This window comes from Heliconius melpomene, chromosome 3, assembly GCF_056956725.1.
Source record: "Heliconius melpomene rosina isolate 202511_hmr_F chromosome 3, ASM5695672v1, whole genome shotgun sequence".
Taxonomy (NCBI): domain Eukaryota; kingdom Metazoa; phylum Arthropoda; class Insecta; order Lepidoptera; family Nymphalidae; genus Heliconius; species Heliconius melpomene.
This window is the reverse complement of record NC_140391.1, coordinates 8,658,966-8,676,940: the sequence shown is the minus strand read 5'-3', so window position 1 is coordinate 8,676,940 and position 17,975 is coordinate 8,658,966. Positions and strand designations below refer to the sequence as shown.

At 32.1% G+C, this 17,975-nt stretch overlaps 1 protein-coding gene across 3 annotated transcripts in view; it reads right to left on the bottom strand.

The window, feature by feature from the left end:
* Positions 1-779: 779 nt before the first annotated feature.
* The window catches only part of LOC146540075 (NADP-dependent malic enzyme-like), a 32,680-nt gene continuing 15,484 nt past the window's right edge, over positions 780-17,975 (bottom strand). For 2 of the 3 annotated variants that reach the window (XM_085207731.1, XM_085207730.1), the window contains exons 2-12: positions 16,915-17,131; positions 7,712-7,870; positions 7,080-7,261; positions 5,934-6,094; positions 5,241-5,445; positions 4,557-4,683; positions 3,924-4,149; positions 3,362-3,504; positions 2,862-3,035; positions 2,385-2,508; positions 780-1,978 (exon numbers count right to left, since the gene is read on the bottom strand). In XM_085207731.1, the coding sequence (XP_085063857.1) occupies positions 1,836-1,978; positions 2,385-2,508; positions 2,862-3,035; positions 3,362-3,504; positions 3,924-4,149; positions 4,557-4,683; positions 5,241-5,445; positions 5,934-6,094; positions 7,080-7,261; positions 7,712-7,870; positions 16,915-17,131 (1,861 nt within the window). In that variant the 3' untranslated portion in view covers positions 780-1,835. Of the gene's footprint in view, positions 1,979-2,384; positions 2,509-2,861; positions 3,036-3,361; positions 3,505-3,923; positions 4,150-4,556; positions 4,684-5,240; positions 5,446-5,933; positions 6,095-7,079; positions 7,262-7,711; positions 7,871-9,689; positions 9,817-16,914; positions 17,132-17,975 lie in introns of those variants that run through there. The other variant, XM_085207732.1, reaches the window with a different exon arrangement.

Below are 17,975 nucleotides of genomic sequence, written 5' to 3'. Positions count from 1 at the left end.
TATAAAAGCTAATATAATTCGGAAAAAAAATAATTCTCAAAAATGAAAAAGTTTTTTTTTCAAACAAAATAAATAATAAAATTATCGTTTTAAAATAAAACGCCATTTGTAAAGTATAACCATAGGCACGCACACACTTGTCAAAGCGGCAACGTCGCACACGTATGATGTGTGGGTCACACGAAATACAGGTATGGATAAAAATCGTGAAATGAAAAAAAAATCCTACGTCCAAACCGTTGAGGTACCTTGATTCTTTTTTTTAATTCTGGGTTTGAAATATTTTACCCTATATGCAGTTTCAGTAAAAGAAGCGCTGCCAATTCCGTAAAGTATATATTAGTGTTTAATATTTATTTACCATCTAATTAACTCATATTCTGTTTCTTTAAAAAAAATAATCATGTTTTTCATAAATCATCACACTAAGGTAATTATTTCTAAATCGAAAATGAAATAATCAGAGGTTTATCAACTTTTTAAATAAACAAACAAAATAATAGTATTTTGTAATACTAACAAACAAATAATATTTAATCACCAAATCTGTAGGTAGCCATGTCTAAAGTAATTATTAGCATTAAAATGAGCTATTTAAATGTCCTCTTGGTATTTATACAACTTCCATAGACGATTGGGCCATTAACCTGCCTTGTTCATCATGAAACTTCCATTGCACATCAATCAACAATTCATGGATGAATTTTTAAAATGGGTCATTAAAAATAATCCCCCCAATGGATTTTTTATGGAAATAGATATACAATAAAAAAGCAATATCTTATGATATTTTTCTTTATTCAGAATGCTTTACAAATAGTATTTGCAACGAATCCGGTCTTTTAAAATAAGCTTTTTAAGTATTATAAAAGCTACATCCTCTAAATAGGTGTTATATTTAAAAAATAACAATAAATAAATAATTTTTTCAATTTAACTAAACATTGTTTAGTGGTAACGATTTCTCACAAATCCATATCGCTTCCTAAATCTCACTAAATATCACAAAAAGTAATAGAAAAAAAGTACAAAATAAATTCGATATGGCTAACGACACATTTAGCGAAAAAATTTAATATTTGGAATGTTCATTGTCGAAACGCCTTAGAAACCATGTCGTCGCAGATCTTTGCATCTTTTATATTTTATGATTTTAAAATAAAGTACAGACATTTGGCAAAGCAAAAATACTCGCGAGAAGTGTAGCACGTCATAATATCACATCGAAAATAGAATCAGCGTCACAACACTAGCGCTGCAGTGCCAAAAATATTTTTTACAATTTGCACCTTACGATTTTGTCACAACACTAAATAGAATGTATTATATTTTAAATTGAAAAATGAAAAAAAAATTTTTTCTTAAAGTATCGAATTTGAAGCGTGAGTGAGAATATCTTTATAATAAAAAAAAACAGACGACGATCGCATAATAAAATATTGCCTTAAGAGTTTTCGAATTCAATCGATTTTAATAAAAAACCATTGGAATCGATTTATTAGGACAATATTTGATTAAACGTTTGATTTGGAGTCATTCGTAAAATACGTCACACGTTAAGGAAAGAAGGTCTATATGAAGGGTGACAAGTAGTGAGAAGGGGTTTTAAATTTCGTGACATCACATTTTAAAATATAATTTCAATCAAACGTTATTTCAATGTAATTAAAAAAAACCTATATATTAAAATTCCAAAATATGTGATGTCTCACTAGATACTTTCAACTATGTGACCAACTATAGGGGACAAGGATAGAGGTGGGGTCAGTATATCAATAAATAAATGAACGTGACGTAAATGACGAATATCCCCTAATTCAGTACAAAGCGCAGGCCTAGGCCATGTTGACGCGCGGCGAACTGTCGCCCGCGGGCCACACGTAGACGGGCGGGAGCGCGCGCGCGTACCGCACGTCGTACACCTGCGCGCGGATGAAGGCCTCCGCGTCCAGCGGCTGCGGCTGCACCGACGCTTTACCTGGATAAATGGGGGATTTGGTTAATTGGTAATGCAGACAATCCCATTTTATTGAATTTTGATTCGAATTTTAGATTTAAAAAGAACCTTTACATTATACAACCACAATCGTAGAAGTATGATTTAAATTTTGACTACTTCGTTGACGACGTAATGTTTTCACACGTTATACCTTCCTCTAGTGCATATTTATTCAAATTTCAACCTCAAATATAACAAATAATTTACTTCAATGTCAAAATTAAATTTATGTAACATTATTTTGAAAAAGAATGAAAATCTGTCTATAGATCATAGATATTTATATTATTTATTTCATTACATCCATAAATAATAAAAAAAACTAGTCTAGTTTTTTTCTAAACTCATATTTTACTAAACTCATATAGTAAGTAACATAACATACCAGTCTCGTAGGCGTGTTCTACGATCTTCTTAGCGATCTTGATGGAGCACTCCTGTATATCTGCAAGGGGTGGGTACAGACTGCCGTGGTCTAGATTCTCTTGCGACACTATTTCTGATAACGTCTGTGAATTATATTAAATAATTTATAATTTTTATATTTGTTTCTGTTATATAAGTATATGTTAAGTTAAATTTTCATTAAATTTCTATAATGTTTTGTAATATCTATTATACTTTGAGTAATGAAAACACACCACTTTATTATATTTTAGAGCCTCAAACTGACATATTGATGTTAAGAATTTTCTTTGGATTATTTTCTTCCCAAGTAGAGAATACACAAAAGTTCAAAAAACTTATCTCCAATGCAGCCACCACTTATCAACCGTACTCAATGTCAATGTCGTGTCAATGTATAGCTTTTTATAAAAACTAGAAGTTCTTTAGAAGAGAAAAATAATTATACAATACAAACCTCAGCAGCCAAAAGTATGAAATCTTCAGATATATCAACGATACCGGCGCTGATGATGCCCAGCGCGAGTCCCGGGAAGATATAGGCGTTGTTGCCCTGACCCGGGCGGAGGAGGCGGCCGTCCTTGGTGCGGTAGTCCGGGAACGGAGACCCGGAAGCGAATATTGCACGATCCTGAGCATTATAATGTTGTGATTTTAGTATTTTTTTATTTTATTGTACAAGTGAAGTTGATTTGTCTATTTTGTTGTAAGATATTTGTGAAACTATTTCGAAAAATTACTGTCAGAATAAGAAATATATTCAAGTAGTAGGTACTATGTAACGGACTTAGAAAAGAAACAGACATATATAGTTCGGAGGAGATTGTCTTAATCACAATATGTAATTTGTGTAATTTTTAAACCATTTCAGTGTCGAAATATTGCAATAAGAAAACTAAAACTTTTCTTAGCCAATATTAGGTTCCCCAAATATGTCCCACTACATAAGTAACTCACGTCGGTGTAGGAGTAGGCCTGCTCGGCGGTGGACTCGGCTTTGCTGGTGGGGTTGGACAGCGCGAAAATCACGGGCCGCTCGTTGTTGGCGCCCATCGTCCGCAGGATCTCCGGAGTGAAGGCGCCGCCGACGGCCGCCGCGCCTGGAAGGTAATAATATTATTATTATACCAGGATATACCGGGGTATGCAGAGGAACGCAAGTGTTCAGACTCTCCTTAGCCCACGCACGGTCCAATATTCGAAATATTGCATGGTAGGCTACTTAAGCCTAACCTGTGCTGCGGGCTTTAAAATCTCTGGTTTGGGCACGTCGAACAAATGAGTGAAGATAGTGTTCAATACATTTCTTAGTTCATTGTTATTTGGAGTGAATAGAATGTTGATAAGATAAGATATTGCTTGATAATCAACATTGTATTAAGTATTATGTAAATTATACGTAAAAAGAATGATATTAAAGAGTGTATTCACCGCCGATAAAATTATTTATAGATATTTAAAAGAGAATTGTACCATTATTTAATTATAAAACTCATGTAATACAAAAAATTAAACATACCAATCAAAACAGTAGGTTTCGCCTTAGTGACCACTTCAGTCAAAGTCCTGATGGGAGGACAGTCCTTAGCGAAGTGCAGCTTATGCTCGTTAAGCCCTCCCTCCGGCCTGTTCTTCACCACCAACCCTTTAGAGTCCACGAGGTATATGCGAGCGCGAGCGTCCTCGTCGGAGGTGCCTTCCTTCTTCATCGCCATTACGCAAAGTTCCGCAATACCTAGAGAAGCCTGTTAAAAGGAAATAATTATTAAAATGATTATTAAATATGATTGAGGACGTTATAGTGCAGCGACATAGCGTCTAACAAATGAGACGGTTGGGGATTCGATCCCCACTGAAGGATATCCATTCTATTCATTTTCCAAGACTGATTTTAGCTTTAAACTGATTGTCTTCTGTAAAGGATTTAATTCTGAAATGCTGGGGTGGGTATGAACCAACTGACCACCACCCAACCTTTCCTACGCTCACCATTTACCATTACTTATTTTACCTCATACCATTATTTATTTTACCTCAATTAGTAAAAGCTATTGGGCATGTTGCCCAAACTCAAAAGGAGTTTATAATCTCCTAAAGTACAACACATAAAAATAGAAATAATTAAATTCATCTCTCTCATCTCTCAACTCACTTCTCCAGCCCCCTGGAACACGATTACGTTGTCGGACAGTCGTTTACCAGTAATGCGTAAAGAGGCGAGGAGTCCCGCCACTGCGACTGAAGCTGTCCCTTGGATATCATCGTTGAATGTGCAGTATCTATGAATTAATAATTATAAAATAAATAAATAACACGACAAAATAAATGATAAACACAAAAATACTTATAAAAGTATGTTTATTTTTTTATTGTTATAAGTATGAAAATTAATATACTAATAGTAATAGTTAAAATTTTGTTTAAATTTTAAATAGAATCGTAAAGTGCTAATGAAAAGGACAAATGATGTGTTTTTCCACAATGTGGCGTCTGGCTATCGCTCTGGCAAAATTTGTTGTTGTCATGTCTTTAACACTTGCTTTACGAGTATTTGAGAGTAAAAAAAATTTAGGCGCAACGCTCTAACATTATTATAGTTTATAGCTTCTAATCTAAATTACATTAGAATAAATTATACTACGGTCAACGAGTCGTGGCCGCCGTAAAATTAGCCGGCTGACTGCGCAAATTACATTTTAGGGTATTTTTTTTATTTTTGATTATCTTCTTTCCAATAGTAAACAAAGTGCTAATGTTCAGAAAGCATAACTTCAAGGCGGCCACAACTCACCAACCGCAATACGTACTTTATATATCCTAAGAACCAAATACTCACTTCCCCCTATACTTCGCCAACAATCTGAAAGCATTGGCATTGGCGAAGTCCTCGAACTGAATGAGGCAGTTCTGTCCAAATCTCCTTACAACAGCTTGCATAAATTCCTCTATGAATTCGTCGTAAGCGGCGCCGCGGACTCGGTTTTGGCGGAGACCGATGTAGAGAGGGTCGTCGAGCATCGTTTGGTTATTTGTACCGACGTCTGAAATTAAAATAATATATAATTAAATTTGTAGTTATAGCTTCAAACTGTATTCCACTCATAGCAGGGTAAACAAAGGAAACCTAGTGTTAAGACACTCCGTTCCCGACTTTCGGCTCAATTTTCGAGACATTGTTGAGTGGTGGAACATAACACCGAGCTTTATCTTGTTATCAGAACGAGGAAAAATAGTTCCTGACCCCCAAATAGGAATTAATTTGTATTCGTCACAACTATTTTTGTATATTTATACTCCACTCCATCAATTAGTCGACTCTACAGTCAACTAATTGAAGATGACTTAAAGAAGTGACTTGATTAGAAGTGACTGCTAAATAACAATGGAGACAACTGTGAAATCATTTTTTATAGTCCCAATCAGATGTTTATGCATCAATGATTGAGAAGTGTTACAAACCAATCCTATGATTAATTATAATTCGTAAAAAACATATATTCAACATAACAACCACAAACAACCCACTCACCAAGAGTAATAGGCAGAGTCTGGTGCGGTTTGATACCCGCCAGGGCGGTGTACAAGGCCAGCTTCCCCACGGGGATGCCCATGCCGCACGCGCCCAGGTCCCCCAGGCCGAGGATACGCTCGCCGTCTGTTACGACGATAGCGCGGACGTCTGTTTCTGGCCTGGAAGGACGTGTTTACTTTATTATTTTTTTACTTTTATTCAAAAGAATAAATTATGGTATAGGATAGGTCGATATCCGAAGCCCTATGTAACGGTTATCCTACTAAAGCGAAGCAATAAAAAATTTTTATAATAATTCCCCCGAATGGGTATCGAACACGTAACTGTCGCTTGTAAAGTGCGACATTATTCTATTGAGCCACGATAAAGATTGAGTATTATTTACTTTTAATATTCTATTGCAATTAATCAACTGTCAATGCCATATTTTGTTCACTGTGACGTCACGTTATATCGAAAATTCCACAATACAAAATATAGAAGGCAATTAGAGCTATAGAGATTATTTACGTCATGATGATGACAAAGCGTTTTATAGGTAATAGGCTGTAGTAAGCGGATTTTCCAAACGGACAAGAAAACTCCAATATTTTTTAATACTATCGAACCATAAGTCAGTCGTACGAGGTATAGGAGGAATTTGTGGTATTTTACTATATTTTTTTTTCTACGTAGAGGAAAATAGTAACGTTAAAAGGCGTTAAAGTTCAAATATCGCTCTCAAGTCCGAGATCGATTTTTTAGATGCCGTTTTCATTCAAAAATTATATAATATCCATGGATGAATACGACATCTCAAGATCGATTACAGACTTTTTATAGTGTACTGTATTAACATTTATATAGGTTTCACAGGTTAAAATTATGCACATCATAATAATGAAATATGTTTAGAAAAATAATATATAGATGTTACAAATTATAAAAAATGTTCTTTTTAATAACAAAAAATATTCGCTATTCACGATTTTGCTCCACTACTTTCGTTGCCTTTATACAAAAGGAACTTATTTCCACTTAGATGAATCTATTTACAGTTTAGATAGTAGAATAGAACTCAAACTCAAAATTCTAAGGCATTCCATAACTAAAAATAATAATAATATTTTTTTAAACAGAAACACATATTAATAGCAAACTTACCAGTTCTTCAAAATATCATAAATATGTCCTTTATCGTGAATAGTGATGAAGAGACCGCGCGGTCTGCGGTACACGAGGCCGTACTTCTGGCACGCGAGCCCCACGGTGGGAGTGTACACTATGGGCATACACTCTGCTACGTTCTCACCGACGAAACGGTAGAACAAGTGTTCGTTGCGATCCTAGAAAGAATAAAGTAATGGTTTGTAAAATTTAATTAAGAAGAACAGAATTATGGAATAGATATAAGAATAGTATTTTCTTACTGTGAAGAAATAATATTTTTAAATATTTTTGGATAGGATTATAGCGCTGTGGCATTAAATATAGTATAAGAATATGCTCACGGTGGGTAATCTGTTAAAATTATTCCAGTTTTGTAAAGATTAATAATTCTAATCTCTTAAGCGCTTTCAGCGGGTTAAGTTTTCGCATTAGCTTGAGAAATTGGAACTGTAATTTGGAAGCCAAGGCACTTTTGAAGTGTCAAGAAAATGACATTTATATTTATTACTTTAATTGGTCAGAGTTTAACAAAATTGGTATAAATTTATTATAACATCTATTATTATTCTAAAATGACACCAATTAACACATATTTACTCTAGTTAACTATTTATATATTTACTTACAAGAAGTCCCATAAGGTAGATGTATTTATTGAGAGGATCTTCGTATCTCTCGATAGAGAGTTTGCATAGCTGCACCTGTTCCTCTTGGCTCTTCACTCTGGGGGGCAAAAGTCCGTGGATACCGAGGGCCTGGCGTTCTTCGATGGAAAATGCCATACCCTGCGTAGGAAAAAATATTTAGTTGATAAATAATAGATTTAAAATATGTTATAAACTAATTGATGATTTGACAAGTTCTTGTGAAATATGATCAAAAAAAATAATTATTATCTGGCGCCGTCTGCAATGAATGATATATCTGACTCATACCGTCTCCTATATGTAACGGCCGTAGAATATAACTGAACTAAGGACCTTCATTATTATAAATGAAAAAAATGTGCATAACCTATTTGATGTAACAAATTTCGTCATTTTGAATCACTAAATTCTTTTAGGTAAGTGTAAAGAAGAATATAGATATTAAATTATAGTGTTACAAATTATTTTTCCTGCACAGCAGGGCAAGCAGCGAGAGAACGCAGAGTTAAGACACTCCGTTACCTATTTTTCTGGAAACTTATATATAGTTTTTAATTGGTAAACAATATAAACACTATTTTTAACAACTCCCTATGTTTAATACATAAACATGCTCGTCATTTTTATCATTTGTGAAATGCATGCGATAGTTGCACCACTGAATTCCCTATCGATCACGACAATACGAGTATGCCGACACGCACTCGAGTGCGGAAATTTACAACTCGACTGAATAATTTTCATTTCATTTCATCAAGGCTAAAACGGCAAACTTTGTAATGGAAACTTACTTTTCTTGAATATAATAAATAATAACATATAAAACTTAACATTAACATAATGTATAGATATAACCGGAATGCCCAAAATATAATATATTATATTACAATACCATTTTAGTCGTTTGAGAGCCATTCATATAATGTTAATTTATCTAAGAAATATATAGGAGGAAATTATATATTTTCGTTAATAGAAGTTAAATAATAAAATAAATGGATATATAAGAAAACGTGAGATATGGTCATTTTTTTTTATAAATTAAATGTTATTATATAATATGAAAACATTGGTTAATAAACATTTAATATAAAGCAATAGAGTAAATCTGCAAGAACCCATCTAGATGCAAGAAGAAAACATCATCATTATTTGCGCAATTTTTTTTCAAATGTCGTTTGAAGTTTAGTTAGTTTTGAATTCCGGTAGTTTTCAACGAGTCACGCTTTCCTATATATAAAGTGACGTAATGAAGGTGACCGATACCTCGACATTCGTCGACTCGTTATTTAAAATCATTTAAACGTTATTTAAAATCATTTAAACTGGCGATAAATTTCTTTGATATGATCCATCTCTACCTATAATATTAATTGCATTAACTGCCTCTCTGCAAGTTAACACGATAATGCAAATTTTATATATTTGTATAGTTCTATACTTATGAAATCTCGATAAATAGACTATCCAACACAAAAAACTTAACTCAATTCGAAGCAGTAGTTCCCGAGTTTATAGCATACAATACAACCAACAAACGATTCGACTTTATAATATAAATAAAATAAATGTAGACTTTTCAATTAAAAACATAATAAATATAAACTTGTTGAAAATGTGCTAAGTAATATTCATACAGAGACGTCGCCGCCGGGAGGCGCGGCTGTGACGTGAAACAGCTCACCTTGCCACTGTACACGTAGGTGTAACCGTATATTCAATTACATTGAATATAATATTCACGTTTTTATGTCCGACTAGAATGAACTATGTACCGATACGAGGTAAGTTAATTGCATAATATATTACATTCTTATTAGATAATGCTTAAATTTAAATTCTTATCGTTTTATGCATTTAGAAACAAAAGTATTCTACAAAAATTGTTGAAAAATGTTAAAAAACCAGAGGAAAAGTAAGACTAAAGCAAACTTCTCGTCCATTTTTAACGTATTACCCGTGAATCGTGAGCTGCTAAGCTATCCGGAATACTGTAGAGTTCCCGGCGAGGCGTCAGCTGCCACCAGTCTCTATCCATTTTCAATTTTATTAAAATGGAATTCCTTGTATTGCGTATTTCGCGAAACAATCAGTTTTTCTTCTCGAATATATTATTTTCTTTATAATACTTAAATTTCCTTATATTTCCCAGCTTCAAACAATTTTCCCGTTTAAAACATCCAATAAAACTCTTCCTTTCAGCTTTGAAAATGTGCTCTTATTACGTCAATTCAAACATTTACGACGGCATCAAAAGGCTTTCACTTTAACAGCCTTCGCAAATGGGGTCACAAGTAACATATCGAATCTTCAATACTTATACAAATATATTGTAAAAAGAAAAAATCTTCTACACATATAAATTGTAGTTAAATTGTAGTTTTTTAATATATTTTATAGGACACAGGGTATACACCACGTCAGTGAAAGAACTAAAAGCTAAGTTATTGGTAAACAGTATGACACGTTTACTTTATTAGAAAATGCACTAGAGTGCCTGAAGTGACGATCAATAATATGTCTTCGTTGTAAATATATCTGGGACAAACATGTTTTTTCCAAGTTATTAGGTTTTGTTTTTAAAATATTGATTTCAATTATACCCTGGGTATTTTTTTTTATAATCTACTATTAGATACTACTTCTTTGCATCTCAATTTTGAACAGATTTTAGATGTTAATGCAAATGTAGAAAAAAAAACACAACGGACTCAACCTCGCAGTTTACCTCGACACCAGAGCGAAGAAATGAAAATATTAAATATTTAATTTCCTTGACTGGGAATCGAATCCACAACCTGCCACGATTACAGTCACACTTGGCACGAATGGCTTTAAGCGAATATACTCTACGGTCTACACTAATGAACGTAATAATAATTTTATTACAACTGGGAACCTTCGCTCGTACGAAGCTGGTCCGCCCGGGGCGTGTACCGAGTACCTACTCGCATGTGGATCCGCCTCACATATCTTATTGTCGAGATTAAGGTCAAAGCTCTTGGAGGTTGCAAGGAAATTGGAGCGAGGATTAATAAGATTTATATATTAGTTCTTAGTTGAGCCTACTATAATTAATGACTATCGACATAATATAACCTAAAGTGGAGAAGTTCTTCATTGATAGAAGAATATTGCGAAAAAACTATTAAAGTTCGTTCGTAAGTCGTTTTCCGTCAGTTAAATTTCGTCATATAAATAAGTTAACCTTCGCTTAATGTTAGTAAAGAAATTAAGAACAAAAATTATATAATATTTGTCTCTTACGCAATAAAGTAATAAAAATGAATAAAAATTGAATTTTTCATACATTAGGCACATGAAATAACTCTTATGAAGTAATTGCTGTCCGTAGTCACACACACCACACACGACTTTATGTTTTATTAACGGTAATAATTTTGATAGGTCAAGATCACGAACTTTACAATAGGTGTTCGTTACGTTTATAATAATAATTTTTAATAAATATATAGTACGCTCTTTTATAAAATAAAATGGATTTCAATATTTAAATAAAACAATTTTTTAGGGTTAACTCATATTAAGTCTGGCTATATTTCTAATTTTAGATAATCTAATTTTTTTTCAGCTAAACGCTATATCCCACCCTTAGCAGGTGAGCAGAGGGAACCTAGAGTTAAGATACTCCGTTGCTCACTCTCCGCCGTATGAGGCATTACGTGTTGGAACTCAACTGTTCCCCCTGAGTACTAACAACGACCTCATATAACACGATGATAACATACATGAAAACTATATTCATCAAAAGAGTAAATTATTTTTTAAAAATCTGCAATCCTATAAACGTTCAACCGAATATATTTCTTTGCGCGTGAGATATTGCACAAAGACGTAATTTAACACTGACGTAACTGAAAGGATATGTGATGCAAAATATCAAGAAACGCAATTACTTATATAGCATTGATAATTCATATGTGCGGCCTTTCGTTCTACTCCAATTTCCTTAGAAAATTTTGCAACTTCATTCGTACATATTTAATGTAGCGCGGGCGCGAAGTTGTAAGAAATTCTTTTAAAATTAACTAAGAAATATTCATTACGAAATTTTTATTTTATACATCTATGTGAAATCGAAAAATTTTTTTTTGTCATAGGCGAAACAACCATAAAACATAACTACTGCAAGTTTTTTTTTAAAATGACAAACTATATATTTAATTTTATTACATTGAGGCCAGTCGTGGCGCAGGGGGCACAAGCGTGCGACTGTAAACGCAGGTTGTGCATTCGTTTCCCATTCGAGGAAATTAAATATTAAATATTTGCTATGTACAGGATACAGCGTGAAGCAAGAAAAAATAAAAGATACCTTACACATTGCAAAATGATTTAGATTCTATTATTATGTCATAATACACTATTGCAATATTGACGTTTCATTAAAAACAAATACTTGAACCAGTAATTCTGTTAGGTATGTACTATATATATTTACGTCAGATTTTAATATTTCCAAAGTAAGTAATAAAGTTATTTAAGTTTACTTTGAACTAATACCATTTATTGATATAATTATATTATCTATATATATAAAATCGAAAGGTCACTCACTCATCACGAAATCTCAGAAAGTACATGTGCTAGGAATCTCAAATTTTGCATAGGAGTTACTTATAGGACATAGGTGCTCGCTAAGACGGGAATTTGCAATATTCGACTTCTAAAGGGTCGTTTTTGGGGTCGAAAGTTTGTATGAAACTTCGTTACTACAAATGCTAGAAGTCTCAAATTTTGCATTGACGTCACTAGGACGTAGTCATGGAGACAGAAATTAATAATAACATAGTTCACGCGGGTGTAACCGCGAGCGGGCCACTAGTAATAACATATAAGTGATATTTAATACGCAATCACTTACTTTAATATCATAGTATATTATACATCTAATTGTAATGAGAGACAAATACCACAAATTCTTTAAACAATAGTATAAATTAGTAAAGATTAGTTTATTTCACAAAGCACTATAGAGATTTTATGATAATCTAAAGCTTTACTTGAAATTGAAAAGTCGAGCTAATTAAACAGTCACTCTCATTTAAATATTAATGGGATATTTATTAAACTTTCGTCATTTTGATCAGTTATTATTTTAATAAAAAAAAAATTAATACATATTATATTCTTCTATATTATATTCGTCTGCCATTTTTATTCGAAAATAATATTTCAACGAATTTTAATGTACTCTTAATACAATCTTATTTTTTGTATATTCGAAAATATTTCTAAAATATGTACTTCTACGTGTTAAGCTTTATATATTCATCTATAAATATAAATTAACGAAATAATTATTTAAAATACTAAATAATAAAAAAATGTAGCTCTACAAAAAAAAAAAAACTATTTACAAAAAGATTAAAAAGTACATATTGCCAAATCAAATTCTACAACAACGCTATCATTAAACATGTGACTGCTTCAAACTGTTTATTTATATCTAGATAAAAAATATCACACTTCAAACACAAACACTGTCTTTCTAGTTCGATGGGTAAATAAAAACTAATGCTTATAACAAAGAAAGCAATTTGTACAATATCACGTTGCCATGACAACGGTAGTTGCAAGTGCCAATAACGTGATATCGGCGTTATCATACTATGGAAGTAAGGATTTACGAGGAGATATCACGCTATTAGTTATTGGATTTGTCTAATACATCTAACACTTTTGCGGCAAACGGATGAAAATATTAATATTCTTCTTTATATATAAAAATGCATGTTTGTCTCTATGTTATTTATAGAATCTTTAGCAAAGTTATTGTGCATGACCCCATGAAGGTTTCGGAGTTGGTACGACCAATTTTTTTTTCAGAAATGAACAAAATCAATAAAATGACTCAAAATGAATTTAATGTTCGTGTCTTGTGTAATGTTACTACAGCTATTATAATATAAAAATTAAAAACGCCCATTAAATACTCGTTTGAGATATACAATATGAGTACGTGCATATATTTTCAGATAAAAAACGTCACTATCTATAAATTATTATAATTTTACAACACTACCACCGAATATAAAAAAATTAGACTTATTTATTATTAGCTAAATTACGATATAATGCAAGTAATCCATCACCCTTATCACCTGTCTGTCGTCTTTGGTGAATATAACATTTTCCATTTACTATTACATAAATGTATTGATATCTTTAATATATTTTATTTATACGAAAATACGTTTGTATTTCTATAAAATACAAACTATTATTATTAACTTTGAATAATAAAAACATAGTACGAAAAAAATAACTTAAATATTTTTCTGCGTTTTTTTAGATCAAGTGTCTTTTCAAATATCACGTATATTTATTTATATGTTCTCGATGTTTTATTTAAACAAAACACATGCGTAACTTGTGGTTTTCCCTCAGGTTTGTCCATTTCTGTTATATTTTACCTCTAACGTCAGTTACATACTCGTATTTTCTTACGTGGTGCCGTTTCTTTTTCTTATGTCCATTTCATACTCTATATGCACACTTTAAAGGTTATTCGACAATTTTTTTTTTCTTTTTCAAATACAGAAAAAAGTCTTAGAAGATGAAACAAATAGCAATTTAATATCTCTTAATAGCCTAAGTTACGAAATGATGAGAGCGATATTTAAGGCATGGAGAAAGTAATGTCGTTTATTAAGCACTTCCTTTCTAAGCTTCTTTATTAAATTGATAATTTCATTTTTCCTCGTAGACCTTTTATTAAGGATAATGTTTTAACATATTACAGTTTTTTTTCTTATTTTGTATCTATGTATTAAAGAGAAAAATCTTAAATAAAATAGTATTTTTTATATACTTTTCTACATTCTTTGTTTTCACTCTACGCTCTCTACTTTCTTTCGATTTGAATGAAATACTGTGTATAATCATACGTTGCTTAGAGACAAAATTAATTTAAATACAAATATAAACGTTCTTCCAAGGGAAGTTGCTAAGTTAGCAATTACGTGAAACACTTCTGCACTAACTGGACTCGATATATGGAAATTATATTAATATAGAAAAAAGAGTTAAGGTACGAAATAAAAATAACCATTTCTATATATTACAATATTTCCAATGAAAAAATAAATGATAATTTACATAAAAATGGTACGTATATTTTATAAAATTGAATCTGCTTTGAAATATAACTATATACATAAAGAATAACAACAAAGCGCTCTATGATTATTATCAACAAAGTAAAATATTCTAAACATATTACATTTAAATAGATACTTTTACAATAATATTTTAGTCTACTTTAATAAACCGACTTCTATAAAAGGAGGAGGTTATTAATTCGAATGTTTTTAAGTTCAAAAATAGTTACTTCACTGACAGTTGATTCATTTTGTTCAATATTCTTTCGATCGCCGCACACACATATCGTATTTAAAGTCAACAACCATCATTGTATGTCGATATTGCTTATTGGCTGTTAAATTAAGAGAGGAAGTTGTCTTTTAATACATTCCTTAGCCTGTATTAAAGTATAGAGACTGTAGTCTTTACACGTTTTCCGCATCATCCTACAAAAAGTCAGCTTCATCCTTTATGTTAAGTTAATGGGGATGCTAAGACACTCGGTTCATCATTTTCCGCCGAATTCTGGTGTTGAGTGGCGAAACTAAACGCCGTGCTTTGCCTAGATAAGATGACCAGAGAAATGAAATGATTTATATAAAAATATTTTAAATTTTCTGTTCAATGTAGAGTAGAGGTACTAATAAGTGACGCAACCCAACACCGCACTACGTTTAACGTTAACAATCATAGCGTGTACTAATAGCGTGATTTGCAATTAACAATCAAGATATTTTACGTATATTGCAAGTATCTTCCGTAAAAATTAGGATCTAAGATATGACGAGTGATCCAAGATATTGTGATAATAGGACTTTTTACGATTAGTGACGCAGCTCTTTAGATAAGGCTCAACTGCAAGCAATAAATAATAATTTGGCGGAAAGTGAGCAACGGAGTGTTTTAACTCTAGCTACCACCGTAGGTCCGAGAGAAACAGCATGAAGCTGATTTAATTTTTTTTAATAAATAATAAAATTTAATTGTATATTTAGAACTTATATAGATTTATCTTAAAATTAGAGTAAAAAGTCAATTAAAACATTACTTTCTTTTCTATTTTGATGATGTCATTAAATTTTATAATAAATTAATTTTAGCAAATAATAAGGATTCTTTGGAGTACCATCCAAACATAGTTAAGTAAACTGTTCCACATAGATATAATTTAAGTACACATTTTCCTCATTAGAAATCGTCATCATTGAGCTTTACATGTACCTAATATTACTAACCCTAAAAGTACTCTTAATTGTTTCAAATAATTAGAGAAAAAAATAACAAAATCTTTTAACTATTCTAACAACCAAATCGTATGGATCTTCTTAGCATTTACAAACTACGGCAAAACCATGAATTGCAAAAATATTTTTTAACATAACGCCTAAAATACTATTGAATAAGCGTAATTATTATATAAATTTAAAGTACTTTAGTCTAATATTTCTATAGTATTAAAGTAGTTCCTATTGAATAGACCCCCCTCGAACGAGACCTAGCGAGCGGGTTTACTTCAATGAGCGGCAAGGGTGGAACACGAGGTATTGATTTGGGTACAGGGTGATTTCCCAAGTTATTATATTTTAGTGACATTGAAATAGTTTTTGTAGTTAGCTTAGTGTTATATAATAATATTCATTAATATTAATTGTGTAAGTAAGTTAATATTTAAATTTATTGAATTCCATTGTGTATAAAATTCCAAATAAGACTATAAATATTAATCAACTTATGTCATTTTTTTATGTATCTAAATGATGACTCTACATTTAAAAAAAAACATATATTTTAATAGAACTTTCGTAAAATTTTATATAAGATACCTACATGAATAGAATGAAATTTAAATATTCAAGTAGTTATTTACATAACATTACAAAACAATGCACTTTTAAAGTTTGTTGACATTCAATTCGAACTTTAGACCGCAGTAGCTTTTACCAAAGTGGGCTAACTGATGTAACAGAAAAACGTAACAACACTACTACAGTAAATAAAAACTGAATGAAATAACATATACAATTCTAACCTAAAAACATCAGCTGACTGTCACAAATCTAAATATACGAACTGACCTTATTCAAGCCGGGGTGCTTCAACCGGTCGAGCCCCGAGACTTTGCTGTTGGACTGTCCGTCACCGGAGCCCCATACGCCGATACGATCGCGATCCATTTCTAACGTGCACGTCCTTCGAGTGTCAGTAAGTGACTGCTTGCTGTTGGCAAAGTGTGCGATGTTTTTGTCACGAGCGGCGGGGGGTGCGGGGTGAGGGGTCATGGCGGTCTCGCTCCTGGGAAAATGGGAAAATTTTTCAGACTACAGCACTGATATGAACCACTTCCGGTTGCGGCCACTCGATAATAGATGGCGGTCGGTGAACTTTCGTATCTTGTTTATATCTTTTTTAACTGATGGTGGTGTGGTGTGGAGATTGTGTGACACCCTTTGGCGTAATATTTTGATATCAATATCAAGAATAAATATTTATTAACAATAAAATATATTTTTCTATACAAAAAATTAAGTAGGTACTCTATGGTTCAAAGTGGAAAAACTCAAACTTTGTAACTTAAAAAATTGGACTACAGGCACACTCTTTGTGTAGAACTGTGGAAAAAACATATGAAACTAAACAAAACATTTTACCACATTTGTTTGATGGTTAGGTCAAAACAAAAATATTTTTATAAAGTCAATGAACTATTGATTAAATTGCCGTAACAAGTACCTACAATAATTTTATTCGCATTTAATAATATAAAAATGCTAATAGTCTATTGAAAAGTATTGAAATAAATTCTATCTTTTTATGCCCGGTTGGAAATTAAAAGCACTTAATCTTTAAATTCCGTTGCCCACTTTGCCCCGAATTCTGAGAGGCGGATTTCTACGTCGCACTTTGCCTTGGCACTAGAGCGAAGAAACGAAAATATTAAATAATACATTTCCTTGAGTGGAAATCAAACCTACAACCTGTAGCGTTTACAGTCAAACGGTTATGCTTCTGCGCCACAACTCTCCTCAATTCTCTCCTCTCTCTCCTCATTTAAATTAAAAAAATATATTAAAATATAAATCAACTTTTTACAGTTGTAATGAACGACAATAGTATTAAAGCAATTTGTAATTAACAT